This window comes from Strongylocentrotus purpuratus, unplaced genomic scaffold, assembly GCF_000002235.5.
Source record: "Strongylocentrotus purpuratus isolate Spur 01 unplaced genomic scaffold, Spur_5.0 spur5_scaffold_11, whole genome shotgun sequence".
Taxonomy (NCBI): domain Eukaryota; kingdom Metazoa; phylum Echinodermata; class Echinoidea; order Camarodonta; family Strongylocentrotidae; genus Strongylocentrotus; species Strongylocentrotus purpuratus.
Genome location: NW_022145596.1, coordinates 17,720,266 through 17,748,040, shown reverse-complemented (window position 1 = coordinate 17,748,040; position 27,775 = coordinate 17,720,266). Strand labels below are relative to the sequence as shown.

Genomic DNA, 27,775 nt, shown 5'->3' with positions numbered 1-27,775 from the left:
TTTACGATAGTCAAATTGGCAACAATCGGAAGATGGATTAATTACATACAGCGACACCGTACCAATGAAAATTACTACGTAGAACACCTCGTCACGGAACTGTTATTCCACTTTTTACACCATAACAATACACATTATATCCACTTAAGGTCATGTGTACATTAATAAGAAATTACTTGGCGTGAAAATATGAAATTCTGGACCAGGAATTGGTATCCTATGGTTCCTGAAGGACTTGACTACACCTTGTTTTACGTGCGCAACGCCTTGGCTTTGCAGCTGCAGCAGTGCAGGTAAGTTGCATTTGTATTAACATGACAGTTGCCAATGCATGCAAAATTGCAATGCGGCTACGCTGCGTACTCCGTATACCGGCATTTGTGTAGTCTCGAATCTACAAATGTAAATGTAGACCTAGGTCTATAATCAGACACAATGTGAGGTGAAAAAGTGACGATTGTTGACTTTTGAAAATCTTTAAATTAGTTCTGCTGAATAAGGATAGTTTATACTTAACATATCGTTGCTTGTCTTTCTTTATGATTGACTAATTTAGTTGCTAATTGGCTGTGGCCTATGGCTATGCATGTGTAGTGACGGAGCGGAATATAACTTACTGGGCCTAAATCTTAACTATAACTACATGAACGACTATAATAAGGATTTATCCTACCATAGGCTGTATACTATACTGCTTGAAGTCTGTCTCAAGAAGCGCTTGAAGTGTTGCTCGTTGAGTGGAGCTCCACCGTCGCTAGTAGTAGGGTGTCTGATCGCGCACCCGATGTTGTGTGCTAAAATTCTTCCCATAGAGATTACACGCATCCCTATGCAGCCTACGTGCATTGCGCGACCATGCAAAAAAAGTCAATTTTTTTTTTTCAAATCGAGATTCAAACCTTTATCAGTTGTGATCCTGAAGGTGATAATCAATGAATGAGGTGTCATATGAAAGAGCAGGTGAATTCCAATATTTCCAAAGGGGCGTAGCCCCCGAAATTCTAAAAATATCTTGGTCAAAACAGCAATTTAAACATTGTGTCCTGGCTAACTCTGAGGTTTGTCACTTTTGAGATATGACGCCCCGATCGATAAGTAGTCCCAGTCCTAAGGAACAATTCTATGTGATTATATTTTCGCTAGCCCCCAGGGATCACAACTGATAACAGTTTAAAAATACCCTTCTCGCTATTTGGTGGATCAGCTAATAAGGAGGCGTGCGCTCCGCTCAGTCCAAACCATGGTTACATCGCGTAACATCTCCGCGCACGAACGAAACCCCAAATTCAATTACACATTATAGTGACTGAAATTATGGTTGGCAATTCCCTCGATAAACCCGGAAGTGAATACACGTTATAGTCAATGGCAATATCGCGGAGACAACGTGCGTTGTCTCCGCGATATTGCCATTGACTATAACGTGCATTCACTTCCGGGTTTATTGTGCGACGAACGCCAACCATACTAGTCAATCGCACATGTCGCGGAGACAGCGTAGCTCAAGCTGCAAGTCGCGGATTGGCTTAGCAGCATGCGTACGATATGCATACTCTTGCATATCGCGCGATACAGCTGTTTGGCTAAATTTAGCAAAACAACATCACTCTGCGTGGACGTCTTTTTCGTCGATTTTGACCAAAATGATATGAATATACCAGCGTGTTGGAGGGGCTGTAACTTTTGATAGAAACATCGGTGAGACTTGAAATTTGAAATGTATTATTCTGATAACATTTTTTATTCAAATATCAAACAAAAATGGTGAAAAACGATCCCAAATTGAAAATTGAAAAATCGTTCAGACACCCTACTAGTAGTAGTAGACCGAAGAGACAGAAGAGACGGGCAATCAACAGTGTTTGTCGCGTGCAGTCTCAGGTTCAATCTAACGTTCCCAGTGATAAGCACGCCCGCGGAAACTACCGCGGGTGTCGCCTAATGCGGGACTTACGCGCATAAGCCGCCAGAGCCGTAGTGGCTCAGGCTGAATCACTACATTATTCCCCACTTAATGAGTTTAAAGCCTACTTCTAACTTAAACTAAACTAAAACTAACTTAAAACTACTCCCGTACCGCAGTGCGGGGTCACGCCGTTCCCGCTGGTGGATGGGTCAAGGACCCTCCTTGCCAGCACTGGTGAAGTCTTGGCCTTTCCAGAGGGCGGGCGCCTTTGTCATACCTTAATATATACTGTATTCCGAAATTTGGTACGGGGAATGTTATGTAAAAAAACATGTGTATAGAGACCGAACAATCTCAGATGTAAAAATAGAGCATAGTAAAATGCACTGTATAATGTAAAATGCACTGTATTCCACAATTTGGTATATTTAAGTACTAAATAGGATTCAAGTCCCGGAAATGTCCCAGGGATCAAGAACAGAAAGAAACAGAAATATACCAGTTAACCCTTACCGTGCCGGTGTCACGTGTAAATGACAAAGAATAGCAGTCCTGGCACGGGCGTAAGGGATTAACGGGGGCATTACAGGCATAGAGAAACAGAAATATACCAGTTAACCCTTACCGTGCCGGTTATACATATTACATAATGACAAATTGCAAAACGTCCCGGCACAGGCATAAGGGATTAACCGGGGCATTACATTAAATTCCCAAGGTGACCGAGCATGAAAGTGTGAGTGATCAACATAAACGATGAATGGCAATAAGTGTGCAGAAAAGGGGAAGAGCCCAATGGCTCCCCATTCCCCAAGTGCAGTTTGGATGGTACAATGTCCAGAAACTGGGCAATCCCACATGAGAGCCAAACGGCTCCCTACAGGCAGTCCAAACGGTGCATATAAGAAGTATTAGAATGATAAGAGCAGATCACTGAAATCAGATGGAAAATGATATAGAAGGTGAAAACACTTCAACAAAATAAGATTACATTTTCTGGGCCACTCGGCACCCGGGGGCACAATAGCCACTACCGGCAAGTTCCTGATATCATTCAGGGCACCCAGGCCCACAACACCATCAAGCAAATCCAAAAGGCTCTTGTTGATCCAGAGGAATTACTCCAGAGGAATTACTCCCCCCAAACCTGATCATATTCTGACTTATTATTGGAACCACGTAGTGTCACTTGGGAGATATCAAAAGCCGGCCGTTTTATGGCCTCGAACACACATGAGTGCTCTGTCTCCCTGTGGAAAGAATGCTTCCTAGTCAGCTCTTAAAGCGGAGCAGCTAATTCAGCATAGATAACTCCGCTAACCGAAGCAGGAACTTTTCAGTTTTATTTAATTGTTATCTATTCAGTTTAAAAACATCAACACTTAAAGTTCAGGAACTCAGAATGGACGATTTACAATGAAATTAAACAGTGTAAACAAAAGTGAACTAAAATATATATATTTAAGACAAACATGTTATTTCCCAGGAACAGGAACCGGCACCATGTCCTCGCGGACGAGCCGTTGTGAATGGCTTTGATAATGAACCATAATATATATACTTAACATGTTATTTCCCCCGATCAAACACGATCCGAGGAATCCAAAATGGGAGCCTGCGGGTGGGCTGGAAAAGGGAAAGGTCCTTACTCTGGAGCCCTGGACTCCCAACAACCTTACATCCTACCCGCTTCCCACTAGAAGGAGGCACCACGGCCGTCCTAGCGACAATAACATTAACATTAACTACCTGGACAAAGGGACCGACCGAAGAGTCAGGCGGGTCACTAACATTATTTACCTTGACAAAGGGACCGACCGAAGAGTCAGGCGGGTCACTAACATTAACTACCTTGTCCAAGGGACCGACCGAAGAGTCAGGCGGGTCACTAACATTAACTACCTTGTCCAAGGGACCGACCGAAGAGTCCGGCGGGTCACTAACTACATTAACTACCCCAGTATTTACCGATTGTAGGCCTCTCGGTTTCCAGATCGGAGATCGGCCTCGCTCTCCGATCCCTCCAGGTTTTCCGGAACACCAGTAGCCACGGGAGATAGAGGGCGGGCATTGGAAAGCATAGAAAACTCCAAAGACTTAACAGTCTTCAGTATTTCTTCTAGCATACAATCGGTATTGTACGCATGCGTCTTAAGACTGGCGACTTCCTCTTTTAAATAGCCAATGTCATTCCTGGCCTGAACTTCAAAAGGCGTTGTGACCTTCCCCCGGTCCTCCACGGGAGCCGGACGGGGAACATCTTGACCTTTGGAAACTGTTGGGGAACGATTTAGGGGATGGGGTTGCCTATGATGATAAATTACCGTATCATACCTGTCCACCTCCTGATCGTACATGCAAGTCTGCTGCACCTGCTGCCGAGAAGCCGAATACGTACGGCGAGCCTCGCTCCCATAAACAACACGTTGGGTATGTTGCGCCCACCTGATGGCTTCCAGGGCCTCCTCGACGGACTTCGGGCGCGTATTGAGAGCTGTTAAACCCGCCGCCTTATCCGTACAACCCTGGCATAACTGCAATACCATTTGAGTGCTGTCACCCCGTTGGTCCCACCCAAAAGCTTCAAAGGACAAAGCTTGGAGCCGATCGGACCACCCAAGAAGAGACTCCTCCGGGAGTTGGCGAGCCGTTCGAAATTCGGCTATGGCCTCCTCCGGAAATCGGGTAGCCCCAAACCGACGCCCCATCGCTAATAACATCGGGTAATAAGAATTAGTGCCCATATCCCTAAGGTTCGAAAAACAATCTGAGGCCGACCCCTCCAAACACCAGCCCAGTGCGTCCAAACACTCGCTTGGACTCCACTGACACGATACAGCATAACTGGTGAACTTCCTGAGAAAGGAATGCCAACTTGTTCGCCCATCGTAATTAAGTGACCTCGGCAGACGGGGGGGCCAATCCCGGCGCCCCTGCGACCGGTACTCTCCCTGACCCACAGGTGAGGATTCCCTGGGAGGATACTGAATGTCAGGTCGGGATTCCCCAGAAGGGGGATATACATAATCCCTACGTGGGGGTTCCCTGGAAAGCGGACCACAATTACTAGAAGGGGATTCTCTAGACGGGGGATAATAATAATCCCTACGGGGGGGTTCCCTGGAAGATGGACCATGATTATTAGGAGGGAAATCCCTAGAAGAGGGATAATCCCTACGTGGGGGTTCCCTGGAGGGTACACTGCTATCATCCCTAAGCCGATAGTCGGCGGAGGGCCCGGCTGGGGAGGGCGCAGACCCGGATATAGGCCCAGCTGGGCCTTCACCCGAAAATGGGGGGTACACTGTATGCCCATAAGGAACGGGACCCGGACTCTGGACAGACTGGGTTTGTGCAGTCAAGGTTTGCCCAGTCCCCTCCCCCACCCCCTGTGCCTGCTCAGCCTGATCCACCCGATAAGGCTCAAAATCAAATAAATGTACCAGCTCCTTGGCTTCATGGAGACGGGGACACTGCAAAAATAACTCCTCAGTTAAACTCCCACATTGCTCCCTCCAACTAAAAATCTTGTGGGACTTAGTTCTATCCACAACGGCCAGTAAAGCCTCCTCAGTCCCATAATTCACTTTAACCCTCTCCGAGGTCATAACCGGCTTCAAATCAGCAACGATTATATAACCAAATGATAAAATTAAATACACATACAATCTTTCCTTCTTGCTTACTTAATAATACCCTACTTAGTTTCCTAATAGCTTACTAAGTGCCTGACAGGTAAATACTGAAACCCTAAACCTCACTGAAAAACACCGCGGAATTATCTCCACGGTGAACAGCTTCAGCGAGCGGGCCAGAACTAAACCCTACTAAGTAACACTAAAGGACTACACTTAAACCGGCAATATACCTCACCGAAAAACACCGCGGAACTATCTCCACGGTATAATGCTCGGCGAGATGGCCGTACAATATTAGTAATGATGAAATGAAGATGAAATTAAATACCACCCACGATTTAACCCAAAATCCACAGATATCCAAAACAAGACTGACAGTCAAAAATCCCACTTAGGTACCTACCCAATCCTTCCTTCTTGCTTACTTACTAACGTACGTAGTTCCTTCAAGGAAAATACTTCTTGCTTAGACTACTTAGTTTCTTAAAGGAAAATACTTGCTTACTTACTTAGTTTCTTACTTAGTTTCTTACAGGAAAGACCTATTGCCTACTTAAAAAGTAAGAACTTACTTAGTTTCTTTCCAAAATCTTACTTAGTTTCTTTCATAATCTTACTTAGTTTCTTTCATAATCTTACTTAGTTTCTTACTAAAAAATTCCTACTTAAACAACCCTATACCCATAGTATACCTCACCGAAAAAACACCGCGGAATTATCTCCACGGTAATAATACTTCGGCGAGAGGGTTGAAACTAATTTAATTATACTCCTACTCACTAATTCTACTCCTACTTAAACAACCCTATACCCATAGTATACCTCACCGAAAAAACACCGTGGAATTATCTCCACGGTAATAATACCTCGGCAAGAGGGTTGAAACTAGTCTAAATAGAGCCTACCCCTACTTACTAAGTTCTACTTAACCGACCCTATACCTCACCGAAAAAGAACACCGTGGAATTATCTCCACAGTATAAAACTCTGGCGAGAGGATCAAAACTACGAGCACGACAAAAAACGGCTGTACAACTAGTCTAGTGAGTAGAAAAAAAAACGAGCAAATTTAAGTACAAAAACTGACCGAAACCGATGTCAAAATCGAAATACGGCCGTAAAAATACCAACGAGTCCCTAAAAAACTATCCTACAACCCTAAGTAGACAAGAAATGAAAAAATATGAGCTTATAAGGCCCTACGAAAAAAGTTCCAAAAATAAAAAATCCCTTCAACACACGAGTCAACGTATCCAAGATGGCGGCTCGGACATGTGTGCGACCACAAAAAATTATCCCCAAAACACCGAAATGAGTACCCAAAAATCGGAATACAGCACTGAAAATACTCTACGAGTCCCTAATCTACTAATCTACAGCACTAATCAACTACCAATAGGGAATAAACAAGCTTACCATGCCCTACGAATGAAATTACAAAAATAGAAAATCCCTTCAACACACGAGCGAACGCCGACAAGATGGCGGCTCAAAAACGTGCGCGATAAAAAAAACTAGCCCGAACAGGTCCGGAAAAAAAAATTTAGCGATTACGCCATTGTAGTGACGGAGCGGAATATAACTTACTGGGCCTAAATCTTAACTATAACTACATGAACGACTATAATAAGGATTTATCCTACCATAGGCTGTATACTATACTGCTTGAAGTCTGTCTCAAGAAGCGCTTGAAGTGTTGCTCGTTGAGTGGAGCTCCACCGTCGCTAGTAGTAGTAGACCGAAGAGACAGAAGAGACGGGCAATCAACAGTGTTTGTCGCGTGCAGTCTCAGGTTCAATCTAACGTTCCCAGTGATAAGCACGCCCGCGGAAACTACCGCGGGTGTCGCCTAATGCGGGACTTACGCGCATAAGCCGCCAGAGCCGTAGTGGCTCAGGCTGAATCACTACACATGTCATCAAATCGCACAAGCCAGGCAAGCCAAGCAAGCAAGGCAAGAGTCCTTGCCTTGTTCACAAGATCAAGACACAACCAGGCATGGCCTGGCATGTGCATCTAGCAGGTATACAGGAATAATATTATAAAGTTTCTCTAGACAAAATTGTTGTAATTTGATGTCATATTCTGCAGAAAAACTAGAACCTCCTACTCCTAACAATGCAAATTTTCGTGGACATTTCTTATTTCCCATTCTCTCGCTGTTGACGCGAAAAACAGTTTTCGCGATGATGCTCCTTGATGCATTTCACATTGACTTTGTACAGAGACTTTCACGTTATGAGCGATAGATCCTCAGGAACACGGACAACCCTGCATATAAAGCATAAAAGTAGATGATGAACTTGGGGTGTTTCAATTACGCGGAATCCGTTTTCGCATTGCCAGCGCGTGGATTGGGAACTCTACACCTGCTGTGCGCCAAAGAAAAAAACGTCCTTGTTTATGTGGACGATCATCCATTCCCAAACAAGCCAAACCATAGAAACTGTCTTCGCTGATACCCTCCTATTCCAACTTGCAATTTACATTATAAAAGTGTTGACCTCTAATCTGTTGGTATCAGTATGTTCTGTCTGAGTAGTGCAGCACTGAGATGTGATGCGTGATCATACTCATAGAGAGTGTGTAGCGCTACATTTTACAGTCCCCTAAAAAGCCGCTAATCAGTTCTACACATACGCTGGCACATTCGCACTGTGTGACAAGAGGGTGTTTCATAAAGCTGTTCATAAAGTTACGCATGGCTTTACGAATGACTTAAATATGAAAAGCCAGATGAGATGCTCAATCATTATTAACTGCATCAACTCGAGTTGAGCTGTGATGTAGATTAACATTCTTATCATAACAAACATTTTCAATGCAAAGTATATTTTTTGCTATAATTTAATTGAGGTTATTGGAAATATCAGAAAAAACTTTGGGCATCCTATCTGGCACTTCATATACAAGTCGTTCGTAAAGTCATTCGTAACTATGAACAGCTTTATGAAACACCCTTTTGTGTACTGTTTGTTCCTTGAAATTTCTGATCCTGATACATGAATTGTAATGTTTTTCTTCTTCAATCTTCATCATGATTTTTCAGGTGAGAGGAAAGGTGATCTACCATGGCAAAGATGGTAGATATCAACTCAGCTAGTGTAGATGAGCTGACTACACTGCTGGGTGTCGGGAGGACCCGGGCTGAAGCTACTGTCCAGCATAGAGAGGTAGGAATAAACTTAATTACAGTTGAACCTGTCTATTACTAGTATTAAGGCCATTCAAGTGAAACAAGGCGCGATAGCTCAGTTGGTAGAGCAGTGGTCTCGTAATCCGGTGACCCGGGTTCGATACCAAGGGGATGCGCTAGTGCCCTTTGGTAAGGCATTAATCCTCATTACCAGGTCCCTCGGAGAGGACCTAAAGCTGTCGGTCGTCTGGTTGCTAACTTACAAGCATTTGTGCTTTCTTAGCAGTCGGGTAAAATAACCACCACCACCACCACCAGGAAACAAGAAAACTGGGCACTGTAGACAAGTAACCTTTCTAGATAGGTCCTACAACACATGTTTCTTCCTACATGTACATGTACATACTCTACCTGTAATACTAATTAATGTTTGTTTGTCTCAGCTACATACATGCAGTCAGCACATTCTAATTGAAATAATAGTGACATAGTCCAAAAGACAACCATCCAATCTTTCCCTGGCTTATCAGTTTTTGTCACTGCAGATGTGCGTTATCTATAGTTATGTAAGCTGCTCTGAAATTGCAAAGAGTGTTCATGTAGGGAAGTTCCTGTCTATGAACTAAAACAGACAAAATGGACAATAGCGGCGCTGTCTATTTGCTAACTTTGCTAACTCCCATTCATGCATCCATTTATTTCCTCATACTAATTAAAATCAGAGAAAGAAAGAGGGGGGGGGGGGGGGGTCACACACAAACAACAACAACATTGAATGGCAATAAAAAAATAAAAAATAAAACAAATGCAGAAAAAAAATTGTACACATGTACATGTACAATGTATTTGACCACTGATTCTATGAAATGTCATTTGCAGCTCAACAACTGGACATTTGTTGCTAACAATTCAGCATTTACTTTTGAATGCCATTGTCAGTAAAGATTGAAGAACATATATCTATTCCTTTGTATCCAGTTGAAAGGCGCTATAAAAACTGCAACTAATGTTATTAAATTATTAATCTAAGGATTTCGAACAATGATGTACGTACAGTGTAGATTTTATTTTTGTTTACAGTTGTGTGTTAAAGTCAAGAAATAATTTTTGGTATGATTTGTGAATGTTGCAGGTGTCTGTTTATCAATTTAGTATGAACTACCCTTCGTGGAATGACAAATTTGATAAATATCATTTAAAAATTCTTTGCAGGCCACTGGTGGATTCAATAGCATCCAGGATTTAACTTCAGTACCGGGTATCGGGAGCAATGTGGTGGATATCAATCGGAACCGACTGCAGTGCCGCAGTCACCATGATGATAGGACTCCGTCAACACCTTCCTCTAACCTCAGGAACTCCCATTCATTGTCATCGTCGTCGTCATCGTCTTCACCATCAGTATTAACGGACTCACTGTCGTCACCTCCGTCTCACGCACCAAACAGCAGCAGCAGCAGCCATGCGCGGCATAGGAGGTACCCACATCTACACACTTCTTCCTCCTTGAACCAGTCACATCACTCACCAAACACTATCAGTACCCGTAACGGTCGTAGGAGAACAATTCGATTGGGCAGTATTATAGAACCAAGGACAGAGAGTGACTCTAATGGTAACAGTGGCGCATGCCCTAGCCCCCCTGCCCAGGTGGTTGGGAAGGTCCTGCGGTCGGGACCTATCGCTGCTGGTGGAGATGGCGATCATTCCGGATCTGAGCCGAAGTTGGTATGTACACGTGTTCTCTTTATACATTGACTGTTACGGCTAATGCATGTATACTTTATGAAGCAGCAGCAGCAGGTGTTTTTTTTTACATTGTGTATTTTTGATACAGAAATATGAAACATACAATGTATTACATTTAAGTCAATATAAAAAGAAACCGCCACAATTTACTGCTTCTTATCTGAACGAAGCTTGAGATAAATACATAAAATTGTTAATAGCTGAATACTAAGGTAATGATGTGTAGTTTTTTTAAATTTTGATCTTTTAGACAATGCTATTGGTTTGTAATCCAAGATATTAAAGGGATAGTTGAGTTCTGTTGCAGAGAGTGCTGCACAAAATATTTTTTTTATGTGAGATAATGCAAAATTGAGTATCAAATTTGAAAGAATATACAATTTAAATGACAAAATCATCTTTGTTTGATCAAAATCGGTTCAGAGACGGCTGACATATCCATAAATATAACCATTTCTAATATTTGTGTACCACCACAAATATTCAAAAATTTGAACCAGCCGTTGAAAAACTAAATAGTGACTTACATGTATACGTTCTATTCCAGCCAATGCCGATATTGTTATTGAAAAGAAGTTTATGGAACAGGGTTCAGAACTTTAGATCATGTACAGTATGTGCAGTGTACATACATGGAGGTTCGTTTTTTGTTTTTTATTGACAGACACCTGTACTTACAAACAATGAATGCGCTTTGGTTAAACTCTAAGTTAAAGATATAAGTAAAATGCAAGTATGTGTATTGTAGGTCAGCTAGATGAGGTTCAGTATCATGTGACATTTGGCTCCGAGCCATGTTACAGTAGAAGTAATGTGAAAACAATCTATTATCAAATCTATGATTTTGAACAAAAATCATACTTCATTTACTTGCTCCTCTTGTTACATACACTGTACATGCTACCACCTTTCCATATATTTCTTTAAACAATCAGGGAAAAAACGTTTAGAGCTTGAATTCAACAAAAACTCTTCTGATGAGAGCCATAAGGTCATAAAATGTAGGTCTCTGTTATGTGATACAGTCAAACCTGCTTTAGTGACCACCTGTCTACAAAGACCACCTGTCTACAAAGACCACCTGTCTACAAAGGCCACATTTGTTGTTTCCCTTGGAAATGGTTTCTCATTGAATCATGTACTAAAGGAACCTGTCTTCAAACAGACAGGTTTGACTGTATTAGTAACTGCCTTCTTGTTTTCAGCACACAATCTCTACAGTACATGAATATACCTGTACAGCTACAGCATGGACAGGATATAGCTCTATAATATACAGTGTATTCAGTATAGAAAACATGTGATGTGATTTGATTTGGTTGAATTTTTTGAGGACAGCATTTAAAGAATTTTAACCAGTTGCTTCCAGCAACCGGATGGGCACTGTACAAAGTCTATGGGGGTTTACAGAATCTTGTAGTGAATGGGTTAATAGGTTACTAAAGACCCCAAGGTACAGTCTAGTAAATTTTTTGTCCTATTAATTATTGCCTCTACAACTCTAGTCTGTACAGCATTGAATACATCCCCAAATCCATTTGCAAACCAGTCATTGGACAGCATAGATTTCTGTTACATACAGGTGTACTCGTAGTCGTACAAATTAATTAACTATATTCTTGGTAAAATATCTTCATGGGAAGTACAAAAACATTTTTTTCTTCAATATTTCCTTGATGTAGTATGTATGATAATTTCCTACTTCATTGATTTCAAGTTTCAACTGAATGTATACGTGTGATTTGTTTACTCTCGCTTCTACGGTACTTATGTAAATGGAAGTACTGACCAGTAGTACATACAGTGTACATAATAGGAAGTTAATGTTGACCACATGTACAGTGTAACCGTGTAGGGGAATCCTATTCCAACTATTCAAACCACATTTCGTAAAAAATTTGCCCATAATGCATTGCGTTATGAACGCTATGCATAATGCAGACATGCTTTCGGTTATACATGTAGTGTAACATGGCGATTTCTGTTTGACACTAACAAAATTGGCGCAATTTCTCGGGTATAGCGTGCTACATAATGTCAAACGGGAATGTGCATTCACAATTTATACAGGTAGGCAATATTAGGCATACAGGTAGACAGTTTATAATATTATATGTCATAGTTTAATGGATGGACTCGCAGTCTCGCATGTCTTTATAATAATAAGAGTATAATTTACTTTGTGTCGAAAGTAAATTATTTTACAAGTTTGAGTTTGTACAGGCGATGTGAGTTTAAACATGTTAAGTCTACACAGCGCATGTGTTGTGTAAAATGGCTGAGTTATCTCTTCTTCACCTCATAATTTTTCATTAACCCTTTTACCTAACAGACAAAGCGGAAATCAGACTCGTCAGTGAACGAGGAAGCATCGACCAGCAAGAAGGCGTGTAAACTACCCAAATTCAAGTAAGCTCATTTATCTACCTTTGTCGCATAAATATCTACAAATAAATCTACAGTAATAACATTTAGCAAAATTGTGCAGCTGCATGCAAGTATGGTATGTTAAGAATTAGGAGGTGTGAAGAAGATGTAAAACGATAAAATGATAAATTGTTGTGTAATACCAGGAAAATGAAGATGAAGTTGAGTTCTGGTCATGCGATTGAATTGTGAAAGAAACGGTGTGGAACCGACCAGAAAAGGTTGATCATCTAGCATATATAAGAATTTGTGTATATTGCAAGGTTCTGGAATCATCAAAATGATAAGAAATTTAGCCAAGTCTTGGTAAAGTTACAAACACTTGCACAGAAAGATATATATGGGACTACACGAACACTTGGCGTAAAAAGCCGGCCCCCCCCCCCCCCCCCCGATTTTTACGATGTTACATGCATATTTAGAATATGAAGGCATTTGAAGAGCCATGCTTTTCAGGGAACATGTCTTAACTGATGTTCTTCCACACTTGCATAATAAGAATGAGTAATGCTCACAAATTATTTTTCACCTCTTCCCAAAACTCAACCTTCTCTTTAAATTGTCAAGGTTTAGCATTTTATTAGCATGCAACTTTCAACTTGATTAAATACATGATAACCGTTATCACTCATAAATCATGCAGATTTGTTCATTTGTGCAATGGTGTAGTTCTGCTGCTACAGTACATCCTCGTTCCAATTCGTATTTATAAACATGTGCAAATTGACTAATTACCTGTTAATTGGGTGCTCTGTCCTACAAGGAAATAATAGCTGGACTTTAAAACATGATTCCGTTATCTTAGTTCGATCAACTTTGGAAACCATGCAGGACAGATTTATGACTCATTAGAAGGATAAAAGGAAAGGGAAAAGAAAACCATGAAGTTTAAATTTTCTGTATCTGGTACATATGATTACACATGACCTACATGTAAATACAATGAATACATGTGCTCTTCTTTAAAATGAAAGTGTGTGTGTAGGTGGGGGCAGGGGGGGGGGGGGGTGAAAATGATGCAGGTATATTACAGTGTGTATATGAAAGTTTTTGTAGCGAATATCTAGGAAAATGATTCTGCTGAGTGCTGACATGTATTATATTCCTTTTCCTATTTTGCTATGAATTACTTGGAACTATAAGGAAATGATATTTATAAACAAATACCCTTGATTTGCCCATGTACATGTTCATGTATACAAATTCAGTTCATGGTCATTTCCTGTAGATTTTTATCAGACTACATGTACATGTAGTTTCATTCTCTGTTATATTTATTTATTTTGGTGGTCTTTTTTCTCTTTCTTTTCTAGGGGTGGCAGCATAGTTCCCTACCCAAAGTCGACAGCCTTAAGGTCATATGTCCCTTCCTCGTCAGGGTCGCCACAGCGTAAACGATTGACCTCTTTTCTCCAACCATCAACTCCTCCGTCCAACCTTGCCGCGTGGCTCAAGATGTTTCAGGTAAGTCCCCATTCTACATACTGTACACCAGTTTACAGTTACAACAGTGTGCAAGCGCTGACATGAGCACCATTTTAATTTACGAGTAAACAAACCAAATGACCTCTAGAGGTCAGTGGTTTATGCGTAAATTAAGATTGCGCCCATGCAAATTAGGATGTGAGCGCACAACGCAGCCCGCAGGCAGTGATGTCATCATAATTTGCATGGGCGCAATCTTAATTTACGCTTAAACCAATGACCTCTAGAGGTCATTTGGTTTGTTCACTCGTAAATTAAAATGGCGCCCATAACCGTAAACTGGTGTATTGTCATCTCTGTCACATGATAATAGTAATAATATGTCTTGTTTGCCCAGGGTAGCCTCATCAGTATGCATACTGTTCCCCCTGAGGGCCCTGCAATCATATCATTACCCTGGCTTTGGTAGCAAAAAAGAGACTTCTTAAACTTTATGAAAGAAGACAGAAATCCTCAAAAAATTTCAAGTTTATTTCACCAACATTGCTACCACTGCTGGGATGTATTTTCGGTTATGCCGTCTTTCGGTGATGGCGTACATAGAGCGATATCCGGTTCCTGTAGTGAAGCATCTTCATTTGGTGTCATGCAAATTGCGTAGTTGGTGATGCATTGTGGAACATGGCTGTCAACACATCAGGACATTGTGAGCAGCAGATGGCATTATCTGAAGTAGTGTCAGTATAATACCCTGCCTTTAAGTTTGATAGGTGGAAAACAAACTGTGCAGCTATGAGTACTTCAACATTTTAGTTTTATTTCAATGTTTTCTGTTTTTAATTTTCCATAATTATCTTAAAAAGCTGTAACGTTAAGATTATTGATGATAATCATTCATGGACGATGTGTATTGTAAAGCCAACACTACCCCTTTCCCCAACAAAGAAAAATAAATGAAAATAAAGATTGACTTCTTATTTCAGTAAATTGTTTCTATTAAATGTTTCATGAAAATATTTTTATCGTACTATAATAGAGTTGGTATTTATAGACAGCATTTTAAAAGTACATGCACTATCCACTAGTGGGTGAGGTATTAAGGAAACAGGAAATACTGTAAGTAATACTGTAAATAGTGTCATGTACATGATTTTGCGACATGTTTCACACCTTATTAATGAGCCGAGGTCACTATTAGTAATTTCAGTAATTTACACCACACTCTATCCAATGTCAAGAGGTGCTGTATGTCTCCTGTATTCAATGCATCTGAAGAAGGAAAAAACCTACGGTATAGCGGTCAATTAAGAAGAAGATTTTTAAAAAGTAAACAAAACTTTGAATGCCAAAATATTCAGCATGAATGGAAAAATAGACTTCTATTTATGTTCCCATTGAGAAAAAGAACACACATATTCATGATACAAAATTATACATCTCAAGTACGTGCATTGTACATGTATGTGTATGTATGACCTTAGCCTTGTTGTGAGTCCAAACAGCCTCAAGTAAGTTTCTATTGAAGTCAAGTGACTTGGCATTGGAAATTCGATCCAGGGTATGCAAGTTGGAAGGAAAAACGTTGCAATGGGCACGTTTATGGATGTTTATCATGTCTGCTTCGAGCCAAAAGTATGTACAGTACTTACTCTTATGAGTTATTAAAGTTGAGTTCTGGTCATGCGATTTCATTGTGAAAGAAACGGTGAGGAATCGATCAGAAAAAGTTTATCATGCAGCATATAAGTATTGGTGTGTACTGCATGGTTCTGGAATCATCAAAATGAGAAGAAATTTGGCCCAGTCTTGGTAGAGGTAACGAGCACTGTACACGTATGGATGTACACATGTACAGATGTACAAGTATACATGTTGGGACTACACAAACATGTGACATAAAAATGAGGTCAACATTACGTGTCATACATGTACCTTATTTAGAATATGAAGCCATGCTTTTCAGGAAACATTTTTTCTCTGTTCTTCCACACTTGCATAATAACTATGAAAACGCTCACAAACTATTGTTCACCTCTCCCAAGAACTCAACCCTCTCTAAAAACTGTTCAGTAGTTAACTCTCCTCTGTCTCTCAATGGATAAGAGCCAGATACTCGTTTTATCCCTTGATAAATCTCATGATGACACAGATTGCACAGAAACGCATTGTATAGTTATGAAATTATCATGAAGGCTCTCAACACTTACATATTTCCATAAGGTCTATTCTTCTGGGTTTTCTTTTCCCCCATTATTTTAGAATGATGTTCAATTACTATTAGTATTATTTCTTTCTTTATCTTATTATTGATTTAATATTATCTATATATTTTTTTAATTTATTTGTTTGTGTATGTATGTATTATTGTTATTATTATTATTATTATTATTATTATTATTGTTATATATATATATATATATTTTTTTTGGGGGGGGGGGGAGGGTGTTGTAGCATATTTAGATGTGTATAGAAAAGAGTCAGTTGTCAAGGTAAAACTGGCAATTGAATGGGAGCAATATGATACATATGAATGTGCTTGTTATCGACAGCATACCATAACAAACTCTTTATTATCAACAATGAGGCTGTTCACACCGCAATGAGATAGCGCGGTCTATCGTAGCACCCCCTTTTTTCTAGCGCGCGCTAGACTGCGCTCTCTCTCGTGGACCACCCCCAAGAGGTGCTCCGGTGGCACGCCGTTTTGGCTCGCCGTGGCTCGCTGTTGGGCGGACCGAAACGACGTTGTACCTTCCAAACCGCAGAGATAGCGCGGTGTGAACAGCCTCAATGTGCCACTTTCACAGGGCATGTTGAGTTCATGCCAACCAATTATGTCAGTTACAGGCTGAATATGGAGTCCATTCGGGTCATGGACATTTGGGAGAGTCGGGGAATATACATTTTTCTTCTTTTTCAGATTCATGTCAAAGCCTGTAATGTTCTTGGTGTAAACATAATAATTCATAATTCAATGATGAGATGTATACATGTACATGACTGTGCATGGTATTGGTGCTAGGTTTGATAGATTTATTGCTACATCAGCATTAATGTTCATTTTTTTCTTTCTTTTAGAGAGAACAAAATCATGCAAATGTACATGTATGGTAAGAAAAGAAAGAAAGAAAGAAAAAAAGCAGTCCACTATGCGGTACAGCTGTACAGTACATGTTCGTCTTATGATGATTTTTACCCCTGTTTTATTACCTGTGTATATTTAAGATAAACTCCAGTTCTGGTAAAAAAAAAAATTAATAATTCTCACAGAATCAAACGAAACTTACACTGAATGTTCAAGATTACAAATAAATGACATGTGCCAAACAATTTTGGAAGAAAATGTATACTAGCTGAGTAATGAGCATAGAAAGACAAGGACATCAAGATAGTACTAGCCCCGACACCATGTGTGTTCTCCCATATATAGCTTTCTGTGTACAGTGCTTGTTACTTTACCAAGACTCGGCCAAATTTATTATAATTTTGATGACTCCAGAGTCCAGAACCTTGCAGTGCACACCAATACTTACATGCTACATGATCAACTGTTTCTGATCCATTCCACACCTTTTCTTTCACAATGCAATCGCATTACCAGAACTGGAGTTTATCTTTAAATTCATATATGAGATAAACATGATAATTTTTTTTCTTTCTAAATGTGAGCTTTCACACACACACACACATATACAGAACTGCATTTGCTTTCTAGTTGCTAATTCTAAAGTCCTTGAGCAAGGTAGTTTATGTACATTACTCCTGTCCATCCGGGTGTCATTAGGTATCTTGTGTAATGTGGATGTCATACTAACTTGTATTTGTTATTAAACATGTAGGCCTCCAAGCCTCCCATACATGCACATGTAGGTGGTCAACTGGTTGGAATGCTCCCGAATGCCAGTGGTTTGGGAAGTATCCACAGTAAATCATTATTAGAAAAAAAAGAAAAAAAAACACAGTAATTATTGATTACTATTATTTATCCCAATTATTTATCACAAAGAATTAACTACGGATTTCTGTAACTAGAAATAAATCATACTCCTTTGCTGTATTCATGATGCATTGAATCTGTGTTTTTCTTTTGCAGAACTGGAACCAGTCAGAGAAAATGCGAGCCCTCGATGATCTCATAGAGCGGTGTGAGCCATCGCAAGTGAGGCATATCATGTCCATCATTGAGCCTCAGTTCCAGAGAGATTTCATCTCATTATTACCTAGAGAGGTGAGACACTTCCTTATAATCTCAAAAAAACATCTTAAAAAAAAACAAACATTCCTTAGACAAATAGCCCTTTTTATGAAAGAATTGTTGGGGCAAATCACGGTTTCTGGTGCATCATTGAAATTATGGAAATGTGTTTGGAGACTGCTCTGAACTATGTTGACACGAGAACTATGGAAATATATTTCAATATGATAAAAGGGGTTTATTTTTTGTAGAACTTACTTTTTAAGATCAATTTTGAAGCAAACATGAAATCTTTGAATATCAATTTAGGGAAAAATCAATTTTGATGCATCATGCAGATCATAAAGTCATATGTTGACCAAAATAGTTTTAAACAAATGTACAGAGTATGTGAATTTCATTAAAGTGAAATGATGTTGGTTCCGTAATTGAGTGTGGCGTTGATTTTGAGATTAAATTTATCCAGATGGAAAATTGTTCTTCATCAAGCCACATAGTGTTTTTTTTCACAAAAACTTACAAAGTGGCTAATTGAATTGTATAACAGAATACATCATTTCAGAGCTACAGGTGTATCCTAGAAAAATACATTTTGTATGAACTTACAATGTACATGTCTTTCTTTTTATCATTTGTTTGAAACAAACTCATATAAAAACAAATTGTGAGCATCTGAATTCTTATTTTTAGCAATAAAACAATAGCGATCATGACTTTAAAAAGAATAAGACAAGAAGCAACAACAAATTATGAGGGATTTGTCTTATGACTTGCTTCTGTGTACATGCTTGAATGACCAGCTTTTAAAGTCATATGGGCACTGGGAAGAAGAGGGGAAGGAAGCAGGCTTTTGCCAAGTAGTCACTTAAGAGATGTGATGATATACGTATCTCTTAAGGGGGATACAAAGCTTTAAGTCAAAGCCTTAGAGAGCCTCGTGAACTTTGGCTGCACTCCAGGGGCTTAATAAAAAGAGCAGTTTTTAGGAAGCTTTGTATTACTGCCAATTCATTGATCTTTAGACAAGATAGCTTTAAATTACTTTGTCAGGGGTTGTGAACTTTTTGCAACAGGAATGGTTTGCAACAAAATGGTAGAAGTAAATGTATCTGTTATCAGATTAATGTGGTCATACAGTTTCAGTATATATTATGTATATGCCCATGTACATTTATTTCATCAATTCATTTTTATACTTGTGAAAAACTTTTTTGAAAGTCATGGAAATTGTTACTTTGACATTATAATTGGTCAATATATTAGAGATTAAATGTTTCAGTCAACTGACGCAGCTTAAAATCCACCAAACCAAGTGTGTGTAAGAATGGCAAAAAATTACATTCATTTACCGTAAATCTCTGTGTATAAGACGCACCTGTGTATATTAGACGCACCCCTATTTTTTAAAATTTTTTATTTATTTTTTTTTTTTTTTTTGGGGGGGGGGTCCGTGCTAAAAAATCCATGCAGGGAAGGACTTTCATTTAACTGCAAGGTGCAGTTGAAGGCGCCGATTTGTACTTGTGAACTTGTCACAAATAATAGTAACAATGTCCTTTTTAGAAGAATGTGTAAGATCATTAATGTAAATTTTAAAAAGTAGAGGACCTAGGATAGAACCTTGTGGTACGCCGTGTGTAACAGAAGAAAAATTGGAGGAATTATTATTATAAACTACATATTGAGATCTATTAGAAAGATTACTTAAAACCAAGATGACAATTGGAGTATTGTTCTAGTTTTCCGAGTGGTGAGTCAACACACCGAGATTACTGAGCTGGGAGACATTGCCAGGGATAGTGCCAGGTGGAGGGGCATAAAACGATTTTTTTTTTTTGTGTGTGTGTGTGTGTGTCAATTTTTTTCGGCAGCAAAAAGTGCGTCTTATACACGGAGATTTGCAGTAGACTTTATAGTTTGATTACGTTATATTTATTTTTTCAGAATCAGTTTTCTCAGTATCAGTTTATAGAAGAAACTTTTTTTTTATGTAGAAGGGCTGGTCTCTGAAGTTTGTTTCTAAGCATAGACAATTGCATTTGAAATTAATGTACTCAAACAATACATATTTGTAATATATCTGTTGTTACTACATGTATGTGACTTGAAAATGTTTGTCAGATTCTGACCACAGATGTAGTCATGAGTGTGGGCTTACATGAAATAAAGTGATAAATCTTGCACATGTGCTGTAGTTTCAATCTAACGTGTTGCTCTTATCATACATGTACATGTGATTGCAAGCATGAAGATCATTTAAATTCTATTACAAATAGATATTTGTTTATCGACATGAATTTTTATGCCTCCGTTACGAAGTAGCCGGAGGCATTATGTTTTCGGGTTGTCCGTCCGTCCGTACGTCCGTCCGTCCGTACGTACGTCCGTACGTCCCGTTCTCATGATCGCGTTATCTGAAGAACCGATTGATGGATTCCTGCCAAACTTTGGTCATGTATGTATCTTGCAGAGCCGATGAACTGATTAGATTTTGGGGTCACAAGGTCAAAGGTCAAAGGTCACAGGGCTCATTATGTATGCAAAAACAGCTCGTGATCGCGTTATCTGAAGAACCGATTGATGGATTCCTGCCAAACTTTAGTCATGTATTTATCTTGCAGAGCCGATGAACTGATTAGATTTTGGGGTCACGAGGTCAAAGGTCAAAGGTCACAGGGCTCATTATGTATGTATAAACGGCTCGTGATCGCGTTATCTGAAGAACAGATTGATGGATTCCTGCCAAACTTTGGTCATGTATTTATCTTGCAGAGCCAATGAACTGATTAGAGTTTGGGGTCACGAGGTCAAAGGTCAAAGGTCACAGGGCTCATTATATATGCAAAAACAGCTCGTGATCACGTTATCTCAAGAACAGATTGATGGATTCCTGCCAAACTTTGGTCATGTATGTTACTTGCAGAGCCGATGAACTGATTAGATTTTGGGGTCATGAGGTCAAAGGTCACGCGGCTCATTATGTATGCAAAAATGGCTTGTGATCGCATTATCATTAGAACAGATTGATGGATTCCTGCCAAACTTAGATCATGTATGTATCTTGCAGAGCCAATGAACTGAGTAGATTCTTGGGTCATGAGGTCAAAGGTCATGGCTCATTATGTATGCAAAAATAGCTTGTAATCACGATATTTTGAGAACCTGTTAATGGATTACAAATGAACTTGAATTTGAAAAATTTCTTCTGTTTTGGTTGGTAAAATTGCTCTATGACGGAGGCATCATTTTCGACTGCGCGCAGTCGAATTCCATCTAGTTTTTCATTGTTTAATTTCCTGATTTGCATTGTTTTCATATATATAACTTTATTAATATTTATAGAGTTATTGGGGGGCTTTCGAGACCTGAAGCATGAAGCATTTTTTTTCTTCTCTCTCTCTCTCTCCGTTCCGTATACATGTACATGTACATGCATGTAGAGATGTAATACCCTAATCACTGTTATTGCTCGTAACACTAACACATTTGCCTTTGGATGATCTTCGTCTTGCAGTTGGCTCTCTACGTCCTGTCTTTCCTGGAGCCGAGGGACCTCCTGCGCGCTGCCCAGACCTGCCACTACTGGCGCATCCTCTGCGAGGACAACCTCCTCTGGAAGGAGAAGTGCCGAGAGACCGGGATTGAGGAGCTCAACGGGAAGCAGACCAAGAGGAGGTCCAACTCTGGTGTCCCTCGTAGCCCGTGGAAGAGCATGTACCTCAGGCAGCATCAGATACAGTACAACTGGAGGTTTGGCGAGATCAAGACGGGGAAGGTGAGTGAACGGCGATCTTACATTGTCCATGGATGTACCATTGTTGGTTTGTTTAACCTGACTGCTATAAAAGAAAGCATGTGAATGCTAGTAAGTTAGCATTCAGGGGACCGCTGACTTTCAGTCCTCGCTGAGGGACTCGATTACGAGGGTTTGATGCCTTACCAGAGGGCACTAACACATCGACATGGTTTCAGACTCGGGACCTCCTTATTACAAGACCAGTGCTCTGCCATTTGTTGGAAGAGTTAAAGTGCTGAAAAGGAAGTAAAGAGGGTCATTTTAATAAGTATTTATTGAAAAACAATCATGCAAATTATTATTTTATACTCTACTTTTCAAAGCTATTCTGATGACTCTTTTTATCTCGTGCCATAAAAACAATGATTCGCTTATTGATATTAAACATAAAAGAGGACATTATTGTGACAATGTGCAAAGAAACGGTGCTTCGTGATAACATCTTTGATAGTGGTAGTAGTTGTTTGTGTGATGAACCCCGTTTGCCTCTCGCCATTACCTTTTGTTTCTGATCTCTCCCCCTTTTCTCTGTCTAGGCGTTGAAAGGTCACGATGACCATGTCATCACGTGTTTACAGTTCAATGGTCAAAGGATTGTCAGTGGATCAGATGATAATACACTCAAAGTGTGGTCTGCTCTAACTGGCAAGGTGAGTAAGAAATTGTGCTGGGTAGTGTCTTTTGAAAGTATGTAACATGTCTGTTAACTTTCTACTTAAGATCCAGAATTGTTTGTGAACTGAAACTGTCACGATTCATTTGTGAGGTTCATTTTTGTGGCAGGAAACTTTTTGCCAATTGCAGACATTCTATTGTGTATATTAACCATCCAGCCACAATGATTTTTTGCTAATTTGGACCACTCTTGAAAGGAATATAGAATTTCATGCATGACAAGTTTCTGTCTTAATAGACGTGAAGTTATTTTCTAATTTTTAAGCAAAGTGAAAAATGAATAAGAATTTCTCCAAATAAAGTGATGTGTGAAAAGGAGTCAGAAATTGGGATCCAGTTTAAATATATTTGTTGGGTAAGTCTGACCTAGATTATTGTAGTGAGTTAATAACCCTACTAGAGTGTGGATAAGACAGTAATAAAGCAAAATGATAATTTTCATGTCAATGTATGTTTTAACTCCTGTTGGTATTAAAGTTATAATGACCAAATGCATGTACCTGTATCTTTGACTTGCCCTTTTATACAGATAACAACTAAATTATTCGTACCCCTTGTGAATTTGATTTGTGTTTGTGTGTTTTTCGTTACTCAAGAATGAAAGGTGGACTGGTTGAATTAGGGCCTTTGTTGAATACTTTTATATACATTTAATAAGGCACATTCTCAAGATCAGGAGAAATTCATTTTTTACATACTTAAGAAATTACAAACTTGGTAAGGGTACAAATAATTTAGATGTTAATTGTATTTCCATGTATAAAACTGTCCAATTTCTTCAAGAATCAATGGCCATAGTCTTATACCCCTTAAACATATGATCATATTTCCATATGTCCCCACAGTGCTTGCGAACCTTGGTGGGTCACACTGGTGGCGTGTGGTCATCTCAGATGAACAACAACATTGTCATCAGCGGGTCAACAGACCGTACGCTCAAGGTGTGGAATGCCGACACCGGGCACTGTATACACACCCTGTACGGTCACACGTCGACGGTCAGGTGTATGCACTTACATGGCAACAAGTAAGTAAACAATGACCAACTTTTTTAGTAGAGACGCAATCAGAGCTGCCAACTAGTACAGATTTCCAGTAATTGGTATGGAAATTAGCGATCATTACGGCAGTAAGGAATGTTGTCTAAACTTATGGATTACAAACAAAAAACGTGCACTGTTGGCGTGCCGTTTTTCATAGATTCATAGTGCTGCATAGGAAATTGCTGAATTATTTCCAAAATTACTGATTACTGATTTCCTGTTCTGGAGGTTGGCTGCTCTGCACAATTCAATGAACTGTATCTCTCACTCTCTTGAGTACCTTGTGAAGTAGATTGTGGCATATGGACAACCGATAGTGACACTAATTATATAGATTTTGCAAAGAACTTGTCTGCTCTCAGTGTTGTCTTTTGGAATAATCATTATAAAATTCAATTACTGCTTGAAATGACACCGATAACAAGGTCCTCCCCCCGGAATTTGATTTGATTTGAATGAATATAATCTCTTGACTTCGTGAAATATTCTATCTATTCAGACGGTTAAAAGGAGCAATTAAGTTTGTATAGTTCTCAGCTGAAAATATGGTGTATGGTTTGATTCAACAATTTTGTTGCTCTTTCATCTATTTGCTGGTAATCTTGCACATTATTTCTAAGTCAAAGGCCTCAGAGGCGACCCTGAGTAGGACATCTCAGGTAGATGATATGGTGTGCTGCTGTTGCTATTGAGTCTTATGTGGGAATAGTAATCTCTTGCAGACGGGTCACGTAATTGGATAGTATTTGTCTCGACATACATGTAGTTATACTGAATTTAGTACTTCTCGCATGTTTTAATGTACATTTCCCCTTGATCTTTGCTTTACCTACCAGGGTCGTGAGCGGGTCAAGAGATGCCACTCTAAGGTTATGGGACATCGAGACCGGTCTGTGTCTTCATGTGCTTATGGGCCACGTAGCGGCGGTCCGGTGCGTCCAGTATGACGGTAGGAGGGTAGTGAGTGGGGCCTACGACTACACGGTCAAGGTCTGGAACCCTGAGACCGAGGAGTGTCTTCATACGCTGCAAGGTCATACCAACAGAGTCTATTCATTACAGGTACGTTGATCTTCATTCACAATAATATTTTAAAAAGAACTTAAAGAGAAGGTTTAGTTTGGGAAGAGGTGAAAATAATTTGTGAGCGTTATCATCGTATTATGCAAGTGTGGAAGAACACAAGATTAAAAAATGTTCCCTGAAAAGCATGGCTCTTCAAACGCCTTAATATTATAAATATGGCATGTAACATCAAACAATCGGGACAGATTTTTATGCCACATGTGTTGATGAAGTATTTCATTCACCTGCTATTAGCCTTTGTTCTACAATTGTCAGAATGCAAATCACATATGTTTGTGCTCTTCTTGGGTGAAGTTTGGCATAAATGAAATAGATTTGTCATCAACTGCTATATTTCAGTATTTAAAAATAAATGAGTATCTATTGAGAAGTAGATATTGCAAGTGTGAATGAAGAAACAATGTTATGATCTAAACAGATACAGATAGCATGTATTCACCATGATAAAAGTAGCCTCATTAAATTAAAACCAAAAGATAAAACAACGCATTTTTCATACCTCCATTTCTTCATTCATCACATCCAGTTTGACGGTACGCACATAGTGAGTGGTTCCCTGGACACGTCTATACGGGTGTGGGATGCAGACACGGGTGAATGCAAGCACACGCTAACGGGTCACCAGTCTCTCACGAGCGGCATGGAGCTGAAAGATAACATCCTGGTATCTGGGAATGCTGACTCCACCGTCAAGATATGGGACATCACGTCTGGCCAGTGCTTACAAACATTACAAGGTTCGTTACAACTTGTATCTTTTGGTAACACCTGGGGCCCGTTTCACAAAGCCTTTTTTCAATGACAAATGACAAAAATCAGTGACAAATCAGCTAATAACCAATCAGAAGCAAGGTTTTCAGTAGCTTATAACAAAAACTGTCATTTGTCACTGATGACAAGATTTGTGAAACGCCCCCCTATAGTAGCTGATAATTAAGTTGCTGCCGGTATGTTCTTTTGTCGAAAGAATCATCTTTTTGACCATTTAGAAGAAGGAAGAAAAAAGCAGTTCAAAAAATGAAAATAAAAACTAAAGCAGATTATGATAAGATCGAATATAATCAAGCTCTAAAGGCTTTTTTCAATATATATATATATATATATATACAGAAAATGGAAAAAGGAAAAGAGGAAAGGAAAGGGAGTGATCAAGGTTGACAATTTTGAGTTTTCTTCTATTTCATACTTTTAACCTGTAACATTTTATTTGTAATACAACTTCTTCCAATAAAAAAAAGAAAGAAGGAGAGATTTAGAAGTAACTTATAGCTCATCCCAATAAACATATTTTCATTTAAAATGTCACTTTAAGATGTTTTTTTGAGGCCACCATCCTATTCAAGCATCGCTTATGATTGCAGTCTCCTGCATTTTTTTTACAGATAGTTCGGATAATGCTTTAAATTTATAATAATATGTAGTAGAAATATTAAGTTTCGTTATTATATGTATATATGTAAACCATTTTGACAACTTATTATTGTTTGTATATATTTTTTATTATACCTTACATTGTATGTTCTTTGTTATTCAGTTATTATATTTGGAAAAATGCAGGAAATAGAAATTAAATAATCATTTATAAATATAATTTCCTTGTTTTCATGGATAGGTGCCAACAAACATCAGAGTGCTGTCACGTGCCTGCAGTTCAATCGCAAGTTTGTGATCACGTGCTCTGACGACGGTACCGTGAAGCTATGGGACTTGAACACTGGTGAATTCATAAGGAACCTAGTGACTTTGGACAGCGGAGGGAGTGGGGGTGTGGTGTGGCGGGTCTGCGCCAATCAAACGAAACTGGTGTGCGCGGTGGGAAGCCGCAATGGCACGGAGGAGACAAAACTGTTGGTGCTAGACTTTGAGCCAGACCCTAGGCTCTGACTAGAGGCGAGGGCTATGAAGAGACGGGAATGGGAGCCGTTGCGACTGAAGCGACCAGAGTCTTCGTGACTGCAGAGACCAGAGTCGTTGCGACTGCAGAGACCAGAGTTGTTGCGACTGAAGCAACCAGAGTTGTTGTGACTGCAATGACAAGAGTCGCTGCGACTGAAGCGACCAGAATCGTTGCAACTGCAGAGACCAGAGTCGCTGCGACTGAAGCGACCAGAGTCGTTGTGACTGCAATGACAAGAGTCGCTGCGACTGCAGAGACCAGAGTCTTTGCGACAGAGGCAAACCAGAGTCGTTTTGACTGCAATGACAAGAGTCGCTGCAACTGAAGCGACCGTTGTGACTGCAGAGACAATGGTCATTGCAACTGCTCTTCATAGCCGATTGTGTTGAAGACGATAGACCCTGAGGTCTGGCAAGGGTTGGACAAAGCTGCCATGGTGGAATGCGTTTTGGTGTGAATTGCGGTATCAGATTGAAGTGGAAAATGGAATGCAAACAGTTGTCGTTGGTTGTTTTTAGAGAAGCTCTGCGGTGTGTAGAGAAGGCCAAAGGAATTCACAATGACCAGAGATAAATGAAAGCTTTGAAGGAATTCACTTGCGCCAGATATGAGTGGAGACAATGGAATCAAAGGAACTGCTGCAGAATCAGAAGGGATTATGTCTCAAAATTTTGAAACTCTAATTGAAATTGTAAGATTGCCATGATTCAGGTTTTTCATATGATGGGGGAATGGTAATGTCGGTATTAAAGCGGGCGATAATATTGACCATGGGTTTTTTTTAAATTTAGAATTAGCTTGT

General features: G+C 39.7%; 2 protein-coding genes across 2 annotated transcripts; one reads left to right on the top strand and one right to left on the bottom strand.

The window, feature by feature from the left end:
- Positions 1 to 9: 9 nt before the first annotated feature.
- LOC100893562 (F-box/WD repeat-containing protein 7) lies at positions 10 to 27,209 on the top strand. Its single transcript, XM_030980833.1, has 12 exons — positions 10 to 293; positions 8,594 to 8,717; positions 9,893 to 10,408; positions 12,762 to 12,838; positions 14,170 to 14,320; positions 18,375 to 18,509; positions 21,991 to 22,251; positions 22,809 to 22,922; positions 23,793 to 23,974; positions 24,827 to 25,052; positions 25,603 to 25,813; positions 26,689 to 27,209. Exons 2-12 carry the CDS (start codon positions 8,616 to 8,618, stop codon positions 26,958 to 26,960), a joined length of 2,247 nt encoding a protein of 748 aa, XP_030836693.1. The 5' UTR covers positions 10 to 293; positions 8,594 to 8,615; the 3' UTR covers positions 26,961 to 27,209.
- On the bottom strand, positions 2,001 to 6,900 carry LOC105438153. Its single transcript, XM_030980834.1, has 2 exons — positions 3,863 to 6,900; positions 2,001 to 3,808 (listed from the first exon to the last, which is right to left on the bottom strand). The coding sequence occupies exon 1, from the start codon at positions 5,512 to 5,514 to the stop codon at positions 3,871 to 3,873; it is 1,644 nt and encodes a 547-aa protein (XP_030836694.1). The 5' UTR covers positions 5,515 to 6,900; the 3' UTR covers positions 2,001 to 3,808; positions 3,863 to 3,870.
- Positions 27,210 to 27,775: the final 566 nt, after the last annotated feature.

Coding starts and splice junctions, on each gene's coding strand:
- LOC105438153 (XM_030980834.1), bottom strand. CDS start 5,514: ATGACCTCGGAGAGGGTTAAAGTGAATTATGGGACTGAGGAGGCTTTA.
- LOC100893562 (XM_030980833.1), top strand. CDS start 8,616: ATGGCAAAGATGGTAGATATCAACTCAGCTAGTGTAGATGAGCTGACT. Junction 14,321..18,374: donor CGTGGCTCAAGATGTTTCAG/GTAAGTCCCCAT, acceptor TTTCTTTTGCAG/AACTGGAACCAGTCAGAGAA. Junction 23,975..24,826: donor ATGCACTTACATGGCAACAA/GTAAGTAAACAA, acceptor TTTACCTACCAG/GGTCGTGAGCGGGTCAAGAG.